This window comes from Falco cherrug, chromosome 5 (assembly GCF_023634085.1).
Source record: "Falco cherrug isolate bFalChe1 chromosome 5, bFalChe1.pri, whole genome shotgun sequence".
In the NCBI taxonomy this organism is placed as follows: Eukaryota; Metazoa; Chordata; class Aves; order Falconiformes; family Falconidae; genus Falco; species Falco cherrug.
Window position 1 is genome coordinate 36,665,123 of NC_073701.1, and position 14,091 is coordinate 36,679,213.

At 56.3% G+C, this 14,091-nt stretch overlaps 1 protein-coding gene across 1 annotated transcript; it reads right to left on the reverse strand.

Annotated features, from left to right (window-relative positions):
* Positions 1-326: 326 nt before the first annotated feature.
* Positions 327-12,092, reverse strand: PMM1 (phosphomannomutase 1). Its single transcript, XM_055712212.1, has 8 exons — positions 11,950-12,092; positions 11,723-11,840; positions 10,706-10,782; positions 10,407-10,498; positions 7,978-8,077; positions 7,098-7,173; positions 4,130-4,245; positions 327-3,333 (listed from the first exon to the last, which is right to left on the reverse strand). Exons 1-8 carry the CDS (start codon positions 12,016-12,018, stop codon positions 3,211-3,213), a joined length of 771 nt encoding a protein of 256 aa, XP_055568187.1. The 5' UTR covers positions 12,019-12,092; the 3' UTR covers positions 327-3,210.
* Between the last annotated feature and the right edge of the window lie 1,999 nt (positions 12,093-14,091).

Consider the following 14,091-nt stretch of genomic DNA (forward strand, 5'->3'; position numbering starts at 1 on the left):
TGTGCGTGTCGCAGTGGGGATGCTAGTGGCTGTCCTGCATAAACAACCTGGAGCACCCATGGATTTATCCAGATGGCAGGACAGACTCACCCACTTCTGCACAGCATGTCCCAGGGGTCCTGGGGTGCTCCAGCCTTGCTTAGGGGGAGCAGACCCCGTGCCTGGGACAGGAGGCTGCTGCCCACCAGGATGGAGCAGGGACCAGGACTGGGGCTGGTCCCCCACTGCTGCAGGGATTTTGAAGTGTGGCTGCCTGCCATCTGGCTGCATTTCACCTCAGCAGAGGCCGGCACAAAGCACACGCTGCCTCCAGCTGCTGCATGTGGTAGATTTAATATGATTGATTTTATTATTTTTTTTCATTTACATATATATGTATTTAAATATATTTCTTATTTAACAGTATCAGCCGGACAGGAGCTGCCCATCTCACATAGATATGGAGCCATATGGCAAGATGGTCCCTGACACGGGGCCCACCACATCTGCTCACTCACGCATACAGGGGGAGAAACCCCCACTTATGTCATGGGCACCCACACTGGGAGAGGAGCATCATGGCAAAGGGGTCTCAGGGACAGGCGTGCGCCACCCCCTAGGTATAGGGCTCCCACCCCAGCATGTCCCGTGCCTCATCCACCCCCTCCTGTGCCTCATCCCTGCCTACAAGGGATGGCAGCTGAGGCTCTCAGTGGCCCTGCTAGAGCAGGGGGATGGGACCAGATGACCTCCAGAGGTCCCTTCAACCTCAATTGCTCTGTGGCTCTGAAAGCCTGGGGCTGCCCCAGCTACCTCTGATGCCATCCTCTTCCTCATGCCTCTGGCAGGACAGGATGTCCTGCTGGGAGCTGCCCTCAACTAGCCCAAGCTTGGTGTAAGACAGAGACAGGAATGGGGAAGGTTCCTGAACTTGATCCCATCCATGCACATGTGAGCTCCTGAGCAGAAAAAGCGATGGCTGGTGCCTCGAAGGTCATCCCTGCCTCAGCTCCGCTCGCCCTGCAACTCCCCCCACCCTGAGCAATGGACAGACATACAGCCTTGGACAGAGCCTGCCCATCCCTTCAAATATTCAAGTTATCTCAGCCCACAAGGCCACCAGAGTGCCTTGTGCGTTCAGATCCAGACCCGCTCTCACCACTAAGCTTGCTAGAGATCCTGCCGACTTTGAATAGACACAGGAAAAAGAAACCCCCCAAAACCCCATACATAACCTGATCCACAGTGAAACAGAGAAGAAGGAACCGCAAAGCACGATTCCTCCAGGAAGGTTGCAGTGAAGGGCCAAATTCAGTGGCCTGTAAAAAGGGTACCCTGCATTCAGGCTTCTCCAACAGGTCCTCTTCTCCCATGCAGAAATCTTCTCTGGGCAGAAAGAGGAATTTGTGCATTTGTTGGGGATTTCTGGATGCTAGGCAGACCGCTGTGCTCATGCAAATGTGATGCATTACAGACCTGATGTGTTGTAGAGTTAAGAGGTGCAATCAAGTGGAGGAGACAGCACCCCTGCTTCTGTGGCCAGGCAGCAGTGCCAAGGTCCACTCGGAACTCTGCTCATGGCAACATGGGAGCCCTGCCCTGGCTCTAAAAGCACCAATGTATCTCACCTGAGGAACATGGTCCCTTGGTTAATTGGCGGTGGCCAACGGAGAAAGTTCTCTCTGCAGTCCAGCTACTAGGTGGGAGATGAAGAGCAATGGTGAGGAAAGTGGGAACAGAAGAGAAAGGGGAGAGGAAACAGGACCAAGAGACAGAGCAGTGCCATACCAGCAGGGACGTGGTGAAAAAGGTTCTCAGGGAGCAATGTGGGGGAGTTTTGCAGGAACCTCCAGCATCCTCCAGGACCACAAACAACAGATACATGTGCCCTGGGGAGCTACAAGCAGGACATCTCCCTTGAGGGGATCCCTGAGCTCCTCTTAAGCACCAAGTTGTGACTAGCATCACTGGTGCGGCCACATGCCCTGGGCATAACTGCCAGGAATAAAGGGGCAATGTGAGGGAGGAGGTCGAGGTCTGAAAGAAAGATGTAGTTTTGCAACCCACAAAGACCCATGAGAAAGAGAGAAGCAGAACATATGACAGCTGCACTGGAGAACCTGCCTCCCTAAAGGTGACCACATAAACTTGTGGGATGAGATAGGGTGGAAAAGTAAGCTCAGAGGGCACTGCTGAGTGGGTACCCCCATTGGCACTACAAACCAGGTGTGGCCTGTGTTGTCCCTCTCTGAAAATGCCCCTGGCAGCAGCATGGAAATCTGAGCAGTGGGAAGGAGGGGACTTGGTCTGTAATGAATGCCCTGGGTAAGTTTTACACTGGCACATCTGTGACACCTAATGGACGTGGGAGTAGGAAGACTGTCGGGAAGCCTTCAGCCCACAACTGCTCCACAGGGTGCTCTGTGCACGCCCAGCATCCTCCAGCCGCACAAGGCAAGGTCTGACTTCAGAACTTCTTCAGAACAGAGAAAATAAACCCTGGGGTTTTTTTGTAAGCTAAAGAGAGAATTAGGTTCTTCATGCACCTGAGCAAAGCTCAGAGCAGGAACCCAGCCATTTTAAAACTTCATTCCCAGATCACCTGTAGGGACTGGCACAGCGTGGCACTGAGATGAAGGATATGGTGACCCTCCCTGTTAGGATGTACAATGCTGCAATGAGCTGGGGTCACAGCTACCCCTTCCTACCATGGGCTTGGAGCAAACAACAGCCTTCCTGGCCTCTTGCCTCAAAGCGGATCTGGTGAGTGTGCCAGGGGCCTCAGCAGCCCCAGCCTCCCTGGCCAAGACACAAGGGGGACAGAAAGGGGAGACACATGTTCCTCAGGCAGAACTGTTAAGAGAAACAGAGTGAAAAAGAGAAGAGGGGAGGGAGCACGGGACGGACACACACATACTCTCATGACTGGCCCTTTCAAATGCTTTCCGACCAACAAAGCATCTGCATCGCACCCACCACAGCCCAAACTGTCAAGAGAGAAGTTTTTCTGGAGTTGAGGAGGGTCTGGTCCCACGAGCTGTAGATGGGGAGTGCCAAAGGGCTGCTCAGCAAAGCCCCCTCCTGCACACCCACCTGCACTCACACGTTACCTCCCGACCAGATCTGGAAAGTGGTTTCTTCAGTCTACCCTGAGCAGATTCCTCAAATGAAGGTGCTTTTCCCGGTGGGGGGAGAGGGTGAGGGTGGGGCAGGGCTGTGGGGACCTGGCAGTCAGCGCTCATTTGCTCTCTCTGGAAAGAAGATTTCACGACATCGCTGGACTGTGTCCTGGGGAGACTGGACACTGTGTCCCACCGTGCGGGGATCGTCATAGATTTCATAATCGTTTCCTCCCTGCAGTGGAATAGAAAAATGGGGAAAGCATTAGCAGGATCTTACCAGAGCATCCTCATACATGAATCTGCATCTTGCTCTGTTCTGAGCCGGGGTGGGAGCCCGCAGCTGGGCAGGCAGGGACCTGCTGGGGAAGGGGCTGCCAGGGCTTTGGTGGCCCACGGAGGCAGAGGCTGGGCTGGGAGCCCTGCTCCCTCCTTCTGGCCTCCCCTCTTCAGTGCCAGGGGAGGAGCATAGAAAGGATGGGGAAGGTCCCAGACCAGCAAAGCTTGTCCAGGCGCCCAGGATTAACCCTGCCCTGTCCGCAGAGGGGCTAGCAGGTGAGGTCAGCACATTTGGGAAGCAGAGGCTGCCATCATCTGGGAAGAGCTGAGTGGATGGCCAAGGTGGTCTGCAGCAGCAAGGAAGCATCATCCCCCACCACTCTAAAGGGAAGGTGAAGCTGTTCCTGTTGTTGAAAAGCCCTCTCCTAAGTGCTGGGGGCTTGTGTTTTGGGTCTTGTGGGCCACAGAAGTGGCTTCCCCCCTCCTAAGGGTGCCAGGGGGAGGAAAGTGATGCTGAGGTGGACCTGCTCCCCAGCACAGTGAATCCAAGGCAATTTTCCCGTGACCTGGCAGGCCTGCCACCAGCACTAGCCCACCACAAACACGTGCTGCACAACAGCATCTCTCCTCCTCGAGGCACCACTAGAGGACTGTATCAGCCACCAGCAGGACCCAGGCTGTGGGACCCATGATGGGGCAGCTCCATTCAGGAGAGAAAACAGCCGTGTGTGGGGCGAGCAGGGCATACTCACAGGGGTTGTCTCATTCCCAAAGAAGTGGATGGTATCAAATCTCTCATCGTCGAGCACATTGAGGCAGTAGCGCTTGTCCCAGCCCTCTGGGAAGACGTCAAAGCTGATCATGCCACCTGCCAGAAGAAGGGAGGGCATGAGGCAATGCTGGTGGGAGCCAGCAGGGTGCCCCCCTACCCTGGGACAGACAGGAGTAGGGGAGGGGGATGGATGTCTGTGGGGAGCCCAGCTCTGCCTCGGTGTGCATGTGGGCTAGGCCAGTGGCAGATGCTGTTCCGATGACAACAGGCTGGCATGACATCAGCATGGCTAGGGTGACAGGAGCATGGCTCCCCTGACTGCAGGCAAGCAGGAACCAGCTGGCTGCAGGGGGGATGCATCTGCTGGGGGAGGCGTGGGGTCACGCCTTGCAGAGAGCATCAGCATATTCTGTGTCCCAGTGGGGGACAATGAGCTTGGAGATTGGCACCGAGCTCTCTCCTAGGCTCTTGTGTGGACATCACTGGCCATTCTAAACCCACTGATCTGACAGGCCTCAACCCTGCAGGGACCAGGAGCTCCCGGCACCCTGCACAAGCAAAGCAAACCCTGTGCATTGCACAGCTCAGGGGTCCCAGCTGGCTGCACTGCAGGCCCCACCAGGCTCTGTATGCTGATCAAGAACCATGGACCCAGCAACATAACCAGGCTGGTGGGTTGCCAACATATGGAGGGGCACCAAGGAGACAGGGCGAACGCACAGAGGTAAGGGAGCTTTCCCAGAGAGCAGGCACACATATGCACACGGACACCCGCAGCCACCAAGGGCTAACAAACTTCCCAGCCCTTGCTCTTAGACCAGGAGAAATTTACTCCAGCACTGTGCCGCCTTTGGAGGCAGCACCTTCCCTGCCCTCTCAAGCTGCCCTGCTGCATGCACAGGCTGCAGAGCCAGACCCTTGTCCCAGCAAGGACACAAGTGACATGTTTGTCCCAAAACAAGGCCCATGGCTTGGGGCACACACATGTTTGGGTCTTGTTTGGAGCCAGGAGGATCAGGGATTTGAACTGGGATATGCGTCCTCCTGCTAGTTCATGTCTCTGTTCCTCTTGGTTTCAAGGGGACCTCTGCTTTTCCTCTTGGTTTCAAGGGAACCCCTGCTTCTCCAGGCAATCTAATAGCCCACCAGCAATCCTGGAGTTTCACAAACTCCATCTTCATAAATCATAACCCCACCTCTCTTAGAAAGGGGGTGAATAGACAGGTAGCCACAGGGACAGTCCTTGCTGTGGCACAGAGGCACTGATACCCTGGACTGTTTAAACGTGCACATGCTCCTCTCCTCCTCCCTGGCTGGTTGAGGTGTCCCTGTTGGTTTGGGATTCCCAAACCAACCCTCCTTGGAGCCTGAGGAGCTAGGGATGGAGCCTGTGTGTTCAGCTCAGGGCAGAGGATTCACTACTGGACAGGGTGCCCTAGCACTGTGATATGGACAGGAACAAGTGGCTTGTGAGCTCAGGGAAGATGGGGATGCCCCCAGGCCAGAGCAGGAGCTAAACTTCACTGACCTCATTAAAAACCTTCTTGGTTTTGTATCTAAAGCCATTTACCTGTGAAAAATGCTGCATTTCACGGTGTTCTGGCCTTTTAATCAGAACTGGGCAGCAAGAAGGGGCTCCTGATGCCAGCTGCAGAGGGTAGGAAACCAAAGGGAGAAGAGATGGTGTGGAGGACAGCCAGCACTGTCCCTCACCTAGGCAGAGCATGTGTCTGGAGAGCTGCAGGGAGATCTCCTACCACCTCTGGGGCTTGTGTCCTCCACAGCCTGGGACAAGACACATGGAGCCAGCTTGGCAGAACAGCCCTATTTCCACGTGTTCCTGTTTTTGGATGCCTGACCTGAGACACCCCGCGTTTTCTTTGTGGAGGAGCGGGAGGCCCGCAGCTCCCCTTGTCTTCATGCTTTTACACAACAGGCCTGGGCTCTTCATGGTGGCTTCCCAAAGTCAGAGGAGAATGGCCCATTGTTCTGCTCTCGTCCCCCGTGCCTGCGGGGACATGGCGGCGGGGACCTTCTCTTTCTCTGCTGTGACAAACGGTGTGTGTCAGTGCTCTGGGCAGCACAGGATGCTGAAGGCAAGGGGAGGCTCTCAGGAGGAAAGCCCTTGGAGGACCAGAGGGCTAGACCCTCTGCACTGGCCCACACTGGGTGCAAGTGGGGTGTCACCTGCTGCCTCTCAGTCTTGTCACCCCTTTCCCCTTTGGCTAGGCTGCCACATGGCATCTTCTTATCTCACACATACCCATCTGCTCTACGGAGGGTCTTCTTCCAGCAGCCACCCCACCACTTACACACCCTTATTTTCCTCCCTGTCCTGGCCAGACCCCCAGGATTGCTCAAGCCTCTCCTTTGGCTCCTTGTCTTTGGTAAGCTGGCTCCAAGAGCCACTCCAAGAAGCAGCCCTGCAAAAGCCCATGGCACGGAGATGCAAACTCCTTGCCTCTCAGCAGCTCTTTGTCCGGGAAGAAAGATGTTTCCTTTGTAGCCAACCCTCCTAAGAAAACCCCAGAGCTGAGACATGCATGAGGCTCCTGTCTCATTCCTAGAGAGGAGTGCATGTGCCCGGAGCTCTGCTGGCCACCCTGCTGCTGCTACTTGAGCCAGAACAGACCTTCTGGTCAGGGGTGAGCTCCACAGAGCTAACTGAAATTAAGGCAGAGATAACATCACAGGACAGAACCTCGCCTGTCTGGCTGATTCCCGGGGAGGCAAATTTGCAGCACAGTTTACTCTCTGCTGTCACACTGCCATGGAAGTGAATGTGATGCCCCTGCAGCAGCTCTCTAGGACCAGAAGCTCCTTGTGCTCTTCCTGGGGTCTCCAGGCCCCCAGAGGGAACAGCTGGGATTCCTGCTCCCCTTCCCAGCATTTTATGGAAAACATGGTAAAGAGGCCAAGGCAAAGCCAGGGAAGCCCCCTCTGCTCACCTCGAGAGAAACGCAGTCCTTTGCCAGCAAACTCCCTCTGCAAGGCTGCCACAAACTTCTCCCGGATCCGTTCTTTCTGTGGAGGAAGGGGAAGGAAAGAGGGTTTGAATTAGAGTTGACCATCCGCTGTAAGCTGTCTGGTAGACAATTCTGGCTGATTGCTCCACTCCCTTCCCACCTGCCCTCAGCCCCAGCGTAACACCGTTTAGCCAGCTTTCACCAGTGCTGCCCAGCATCTGCGTCAAAGGCCACCAGCTCAGGACAGCTCCAGCAGGCTCCTGGGAAGAGCAGATCCTAGCCCTTCCTTGGCAATGAAATGCAACTGCTTCAGTTTCCCAGAAGCCCAGTTCATAACCCAAAGTCTCTAGCTTTGCTTAAGAAGTCTTGCAAAGTCAGACTGATCCCTTAACCCCAAGAAAGCTCCGCCAGGCAGAAACTGCTGTGGGCATGGGCCAAGTGCTCCAGAGGTCTGCTCAGCAGATCCGCCGCTGTGGCCCTCTCAGTCTGCAAAGCCCATTAGTTCCTGCTCTGTTGGGGCTGGGAGACTGGGAGAGAGAAGACAGATGCTGGGCCACCTTCGGTTACAGTAAATGAGGAAACACCAGTGAAGCGCCTTATTCCCTGGGGCTCTCCCACAGCACAAGGAATCCTGCTGGCCACCACAGTGGGTGGTCTCCAATGAAGTCAAATTCCTCCATCTGTGTCTCTCCTTGGGTTTTCTGACCCCTAGTCCTGCCTCCACCTTGTGGCATGTGTTGGCCCAGTGCACAGCTTGGAGCTGGGCTCCCTTCTCCTTGGGAAGGGGGGAAGCGGGTAAGACCCAAGATCTGTGGTGCAAAACCATCAATGGGAAGGGTGAGCCCGAGTCTGGCCCGCGTACCTTGTCCAGCTCAGAGAACTCTATTCGCTCCTCTGGGGTGCAGCTCCGTCCGATGGGGGAGATGTTCAGCATCCCATTGCGAAACTCAATGAAGGTTCCTCTGTGGGTGGGCAAGGGCACAAGATTACTGGGGCAGGGAGAGAAAACCAGACCTTGCCAGGGGAATAGCTGCTCAGTGAGGCACGCAGTCTCTGCAGGGACATGCAGGAGGAGAGAAGCCATTGCCACTCATGGGTTATTCATGCCAGGCAGAGACCAGGCATCAACAACTCCACTAAAGGTCTACAAGGGGCTCATAGTTTCACAAAAAGAGACTGTAAGAGAAGAGGAATGAACAGTTCCTGTGTGCCCTGGGGACAGGCTGGAAGCAACAAGCTTAGGTGAGATGATAGGAAACATTTTCCAATGTTGCAATAACTGCAAGGACAGCTATTGCCTGGACTGGACCAACTGCCTGATGAGACAGTGGCATCTCCACCCCTGGAGGCTTTTAAGAACCTTTGGGTGGGCTGGGTGAAGCTGGCAGTACCTTGGGGCAGTGGAAAGGACCAGGTCAGTGTAACTCACTGCTGATGTCTGGCAGCAGGCTGATGAGGAATCAGGACTTCCTCGTGGGACACACATCAGGTAGGACCTGCAGGGCCTTTGCATCTACTGTTTGTCTTGACTGCAACTCTTACCTAAGCTTGCACGGACAGGACCCAGCTCCTGCTTGCCACCCTCACCTTGCACAGGGATTACTGCTCTGCCGCTTCTTTGGTGGGCTGGTTCAAAGCACTAAGCTGGCAGAAAACTGCTCTTTCTTTTTTCTTCACTATAAACCCAGCCAGTTCTGTTTGCTTATCACCTTGGAATAGCTCACCAAGGGATCAGACAGGTACCATCACTAGTGGGGCAGAAACAGCAGGGGATGACAGCACTGCCAATCTGAAAATGGACTGAAGCTCTTGTGGAAACCTAGCTGGAGCAGTGAGACCCCTTTCCCTGTCCAGCTGAGGAGCCCTGAGCTCATTAACCCTCTGATGTCCCTCCTAGCCCTACCCACTGTTTCTCTGAGATAAAGTGCTTGCCACTCTGACTCTGGGAGGAAAACACTCCACCTCCTGTCTCGTAACACAGTGAAGAACATCATGGGGAATGGACACACAGGCAGCCATGCCTGCAGCCTGGGAGCAGCATCTCTGCAGCACAAAGGGTTTGGTGGATCATGCCCCAGGTCGTGACTTGGGAAATGCCGGTTAAAGTCCTTGCTTTGCTAGAAATCCCATAAGCCTAAGTCCACAGAAGCGCTTAGGAGCTGAACCTTCATGAAGCTGTTGGGCAACCAGAAAGCAAGGAGGCAACCAAACAAGCTTGAGGGTTCTGGGTCCCAGCCCATGCTTTCAGGGGTCTGTTCAGCCGGCAGTCCTGTGGCAAGGAGCCACCCTGGTCCCTCTCCCTGATCCTCATATTGCCACATGGTGACTCACATCAGGCTACTAACCTGGATCACAGTTTAGCAACTTTTATCAGTTTAGTTTTGACCAAACGGCTCACTTGCTTGGGTTCACCGTACAAACACAAGGGGACAGCAGGAACAAACCAGCTGGGACAAGGGGAGGGCAGAGTCGCTGCTTTCAACAGCCTTGCTGGCTCACGTGTTTGCGCTTCAAGGGTTTGTGAAACTGTGGTCTGAGGAGTGGTTTGACACTGCACCCAGGCTGGCTTAACTGCAGGCTGCCTCTGAAAGAGGTCCTCCTGCTCTCCCCTTCCACCCTCACGCCATCACTCTCTCTCAGTGATAACAGAACAAGCCGATCCAATGGAAAACTGCCCCTTTATTGCCTGGCAGTGGCCTAGCCTTCCTTCAGAGGAGGTGTACCAACCCAGCTCACCCTGCGGCTGCTGGATCTCACGGGGGGAAGCCGACGGGAACACCTGGTCGAGGCCAGAGTGGGGCCAGCCCTATTACCCATGGCACCAAGGGACTCTGGGTTAGAAACAGCGTGAAACTGTGTGCTCAGGCACTGGACCTCCCATCTTAAGAGCCATTGTTCATCTGTTTGGAAACTCATATGACCAACGATGCCTGACACCCTGACCAGTAACAAGCTGGTACCATTGTCCTAAATGAGATGCATGCAGTGGCTGTATCCTGACGCATGCAGTGGCTGTACCCTGCTTCCCACGAAAGAAAATCAGAGGGGCAAAAGAGCAGGCATTATGCTAAAAAATAGTGCAGACTCTCCAGAACAAAGACCCTTCTCCATTATTTGCCCACTGCGCCCAGTTTGGTAGGACAGTGATCCTACACAGGGTCTCTAGATACAAAGATAAAACCCGGAGTGACACAAGCTCAGCATCTCAGCTGTCCTTAGGACAGCTCTGGAGCTCAGAGCTCCCTAGAAATCAGTGATGTGACTGCCATTTGCATGGGCTTGGGCTGTTACCGTTTCTTGGGCAGCTTCAGCAGCGCCATGTAGTTGAGACAGAAGTTGATTAGATCCTGCAGGAGCTCTTCCCCCAGGTGGTCCTGAATGGCCTGCAGGAGGAGAAGGGGGCATGAGGAAGATGCCTGACCTCCTGCGAAGCCCACCCAAGAACATGACCTGGAGGAATGGACATTCAGACCTGGCACATGGGGAGAAGAGACAGGGCCGCCCACCCGCCCGGGGCCAGGCGCTGCCCCCCACAGCGCACACAGGGTGTGGGGACAGAGAGCCACGGCTGCAAGGGGAGCTGGGCCTACCTGCTTGGAGACCAGCTGCCCGTTCTTGTATTGCACTGTGCCGTTCTCTGCGAAGACATAGTCAAACTTATCGATGACTGAAGAGGGAGGAAACAAAAGAGGAACCATGAGCACCATCTAGGAAAAGGGGCCAAAAGGACTGGGCTGAGGACTGAGCCATCCTCCCAGTTCCCTAGCACTACCCTTCCCGTGTCTCCCACGCTCTGCACAGGGCCGCCGACCCTCCTCACTCTCCACAACGGATGAGGAGATTATCTTCTGCTCACAGGTGGGGAGCTGACGCACACAGGGGGAAACGACCTGACCGAGGTCACGGGCTGAATCAGTGGCAGGCCAAAGATAAGGCCTCCAAAATGTCAGGCCTTCAACCGCGTGCATGTTATTCTGCTCGCTCTCCCCCCCTTCCCACCGCCGGGGTGATGCAGCTACTGGTTATCTAACTCCAGCCCCTGCTGCAACCCGGCCACGCAGCCCTGCCGAGACTGCCACAGCTCCAGCCGGGAATTCCTCGGCCGCCCCCCGGTACCGAGGCCGGGGGCAGAGCTGGGAGCCCGGCCGCGCTGCCACCCATGCCAGGGAGGGAGAACACGGCGGGGGCGGCCCCCTTGCCCCCCCCCCTCCTTCCTGTGCCTCGCGTCCCCGTTGAAACGCGACGAGGAACCCCCCAGAGCCCGCACCATGGAGCAGCAGGGAGGCAAAATGTGCAAGGGGGGGGGGTGGCGGGTGGGACCTGTCAGAGCCCAGAAGATGAAGCTCATACGAAGCCGCCGGCGGCGCGGCAGCGTGGGTTGCAGCATCCCTGCCCTCCCAGAGGGAGCCCTCCACGCCGGACACGGCCAGCCCCCTCCCCGGCACAGCCAGCCCCCTCGGCACAGCCCCCCCCTCCCCGGCACGGCCAGCACCCCCACAGGCACGGCCAGCACCCCCCCCCCCCGGCACAGCCAGCACCCCCGGCAGCCTCGGGGTCGGATTCAAGACACGGGTGACCCCCGGAAGACTTGGTCGGCCGCGTCTCACCTTCGTCCCCGTCCCCCAGCTGCTCGGCTATCTTGGCGTAGTCGGAGCCGCCCACCACGCCGATGTGCACCCTCTCCCGCAGCTCCCGCAGGAACGCGTCCACCTCCGGATCGATTTTCTGGAAGGGGAAGCAGCGGCTGAGGCCGCAGCCGGCGGGACGAGCTCCGCCACGCCGACCTCGGTGGGTGCCCCCCGCGCCCGATCCCAGCGCCCCCGGGCCCTGCTACCTGCCGAGCCGGCGTCAGGGTCCCGTCCACGTCGAAGAGGCACAGCACCCGGCCCCGCGCCGCCGCCATCCCCGCCGCCGGCCCGGGCCCTGTGAGCGGGAGGCGGGGCCACGGCCGGGCGGCGATGGCGGCCGCGCCCCCCGGCAGCCGCTCCCCCGGCAGCCTCCGCCCCGGCAGCCCCCGACCCCCCGGCAGCCACCCCCGACCCCCCGGCAGCCACCCCCGACCCCCCGGCAGCCACCCCCGCCCCGGCAGCCGCCCCCGCCCCGGCAGCCGCCGCTCCCCCGGCAGCCGCCGCGCCGACGTGCCCGGGGGGCTGGCGCGGCCACGGGGAGCCCTGCAGCCCCTCCCCCGCACCCCCGTAGCCCCCCCGCGGTGCAGTAACGCGCAGGTGCTGAACCGCTTTCCCGCCCCAGCGGTTCCCCTTAGACGCTGCGCTTGGGAGCCCTCCTGACGGACCCGGGGTTTGGGGGCGGTGTGCGTGCGGGTGTCCGCACATCGGCTGCGGTTACTGCAGCATCCGCACGCATTTAGGGGCTGGGGGTCTGGATTGAGCTGCCGGGTAAACGCAGCTCCTCTGGGGGTGTCTGTGTCCTGAGGGTGGGGACAGGAGGAGCATCCATTCACCTGGTCGGTCCCCATCCCTCACCCCACGTTTCCAATCGGATGCTGTTAACCGCTTGTATTTCCATTGGAGAAGTTTTCAGCCCCCACCCGCTGCTGCACAAAGCCGAATCTGTTTCTTGCAGTAACTTTTGCTTTGACCCACTTAGCAGTTACCCCACAAGTAATTTCAGATTTAATGACACCATCTGCCCAGACCATATCCATACGGCTCCGCATTGTGCTGGCCCAGTAGGTAATGGTGGACAGCCTGCCCAGCTGCTGTCTCCTACAGTATTTCCTAAATTATTTTCCAACATCAGAAACAACCTATGTGGGACATTCAATGCTTTTTGCTCAGCAGTTAGCTTGCCTTCTCTCCCTGGATAGTGCTCAGTGTGCTGAGCTAGGCTGGAACTGGGGGGAAGATTCTTTTTGACAGTCTGATTGTTTTTTCCCAGTATTATTTACTTTCAGGATATTGCACAACCCCTTTTCACAGTTCTTCACCAGATTCCCCTCAAAATGAAGGATTCAGATGGCTTCACAGACTGTTTTTTGCTCCCGATTTTGCTGCTCCCACTTCAGCAGAAACAATGTTAATAATTTACTTCCATGCCATTGCCTTGGACAAGGTTTACCAAAACATCCTCAGCTATTTGCTGGGGGGGAGGCTTTCATTGTGTCCTCCACTTAAAGTCACCAGGATAGCTATTTCCACAGTGTTCCTGTGAGTTACCTCCACAACACGGAGAGTCAGGCAGTCTTGGATGGGTATTACAAGCGGTATTTGCCCTGGCATTGACGTTCCTGCAAAATCACGGCTTCTGGGGCCTTCTGGATCAGACCCTGATTATGAACTCCCAACCTCCAAAAGCTGGATTCTTTTCTCAGATGCATTGCAGCTCCCAGAACAGTTTCTCATCACCCAGCTGCTTAGTATGAAATTGGGTGATGAATTTTTAGTTCACTCGAGGGTTATGCTCATTTTTATAGGGCTTGTCAAGGTGTGATTACACATATCCCTCATCAGTTAAGGTGTGGACACTTACTACAGAATATGAATACCTTCAAGTATGTCTACCATGACATGCTGACGAGCAAGTAGAGATGCCTTCATGGATTTGGGTTGCTTGACTACCAGAAGCCAAAGAGCTGCACTCCCTTCCAGCAGAGCCACGAGCTAACACCCAGGACTCTCAAAAGACAGCCATGGGAACATACACAGCGAGCTCCTGGGGGTTCAGGAGTGCAAGCCTTTATTTTTTGTAAGTCACAACATGGTTCAAGGACAGGACTTCCCACATCTGGGTGGAAAAGGCATGGCGTTAGGAAAACCTGTCAGCTCATTCATGTTGCAGCCCTTCATTGTAGCAGCACTCAGTTCCTGCCGTAGCCCAAGCTGCCTTACGATTTTGTCTCCTGGCTGCTCCTACCTGCAGCTTTCTTGTCTAGGAGAGACCCTCTTGCTTTGACGTGACTCTGACCTCCCAAAAGCAGAGCTGCTCTCCCCGGGCGCAGGTGCGTCCCTGAGCTGCA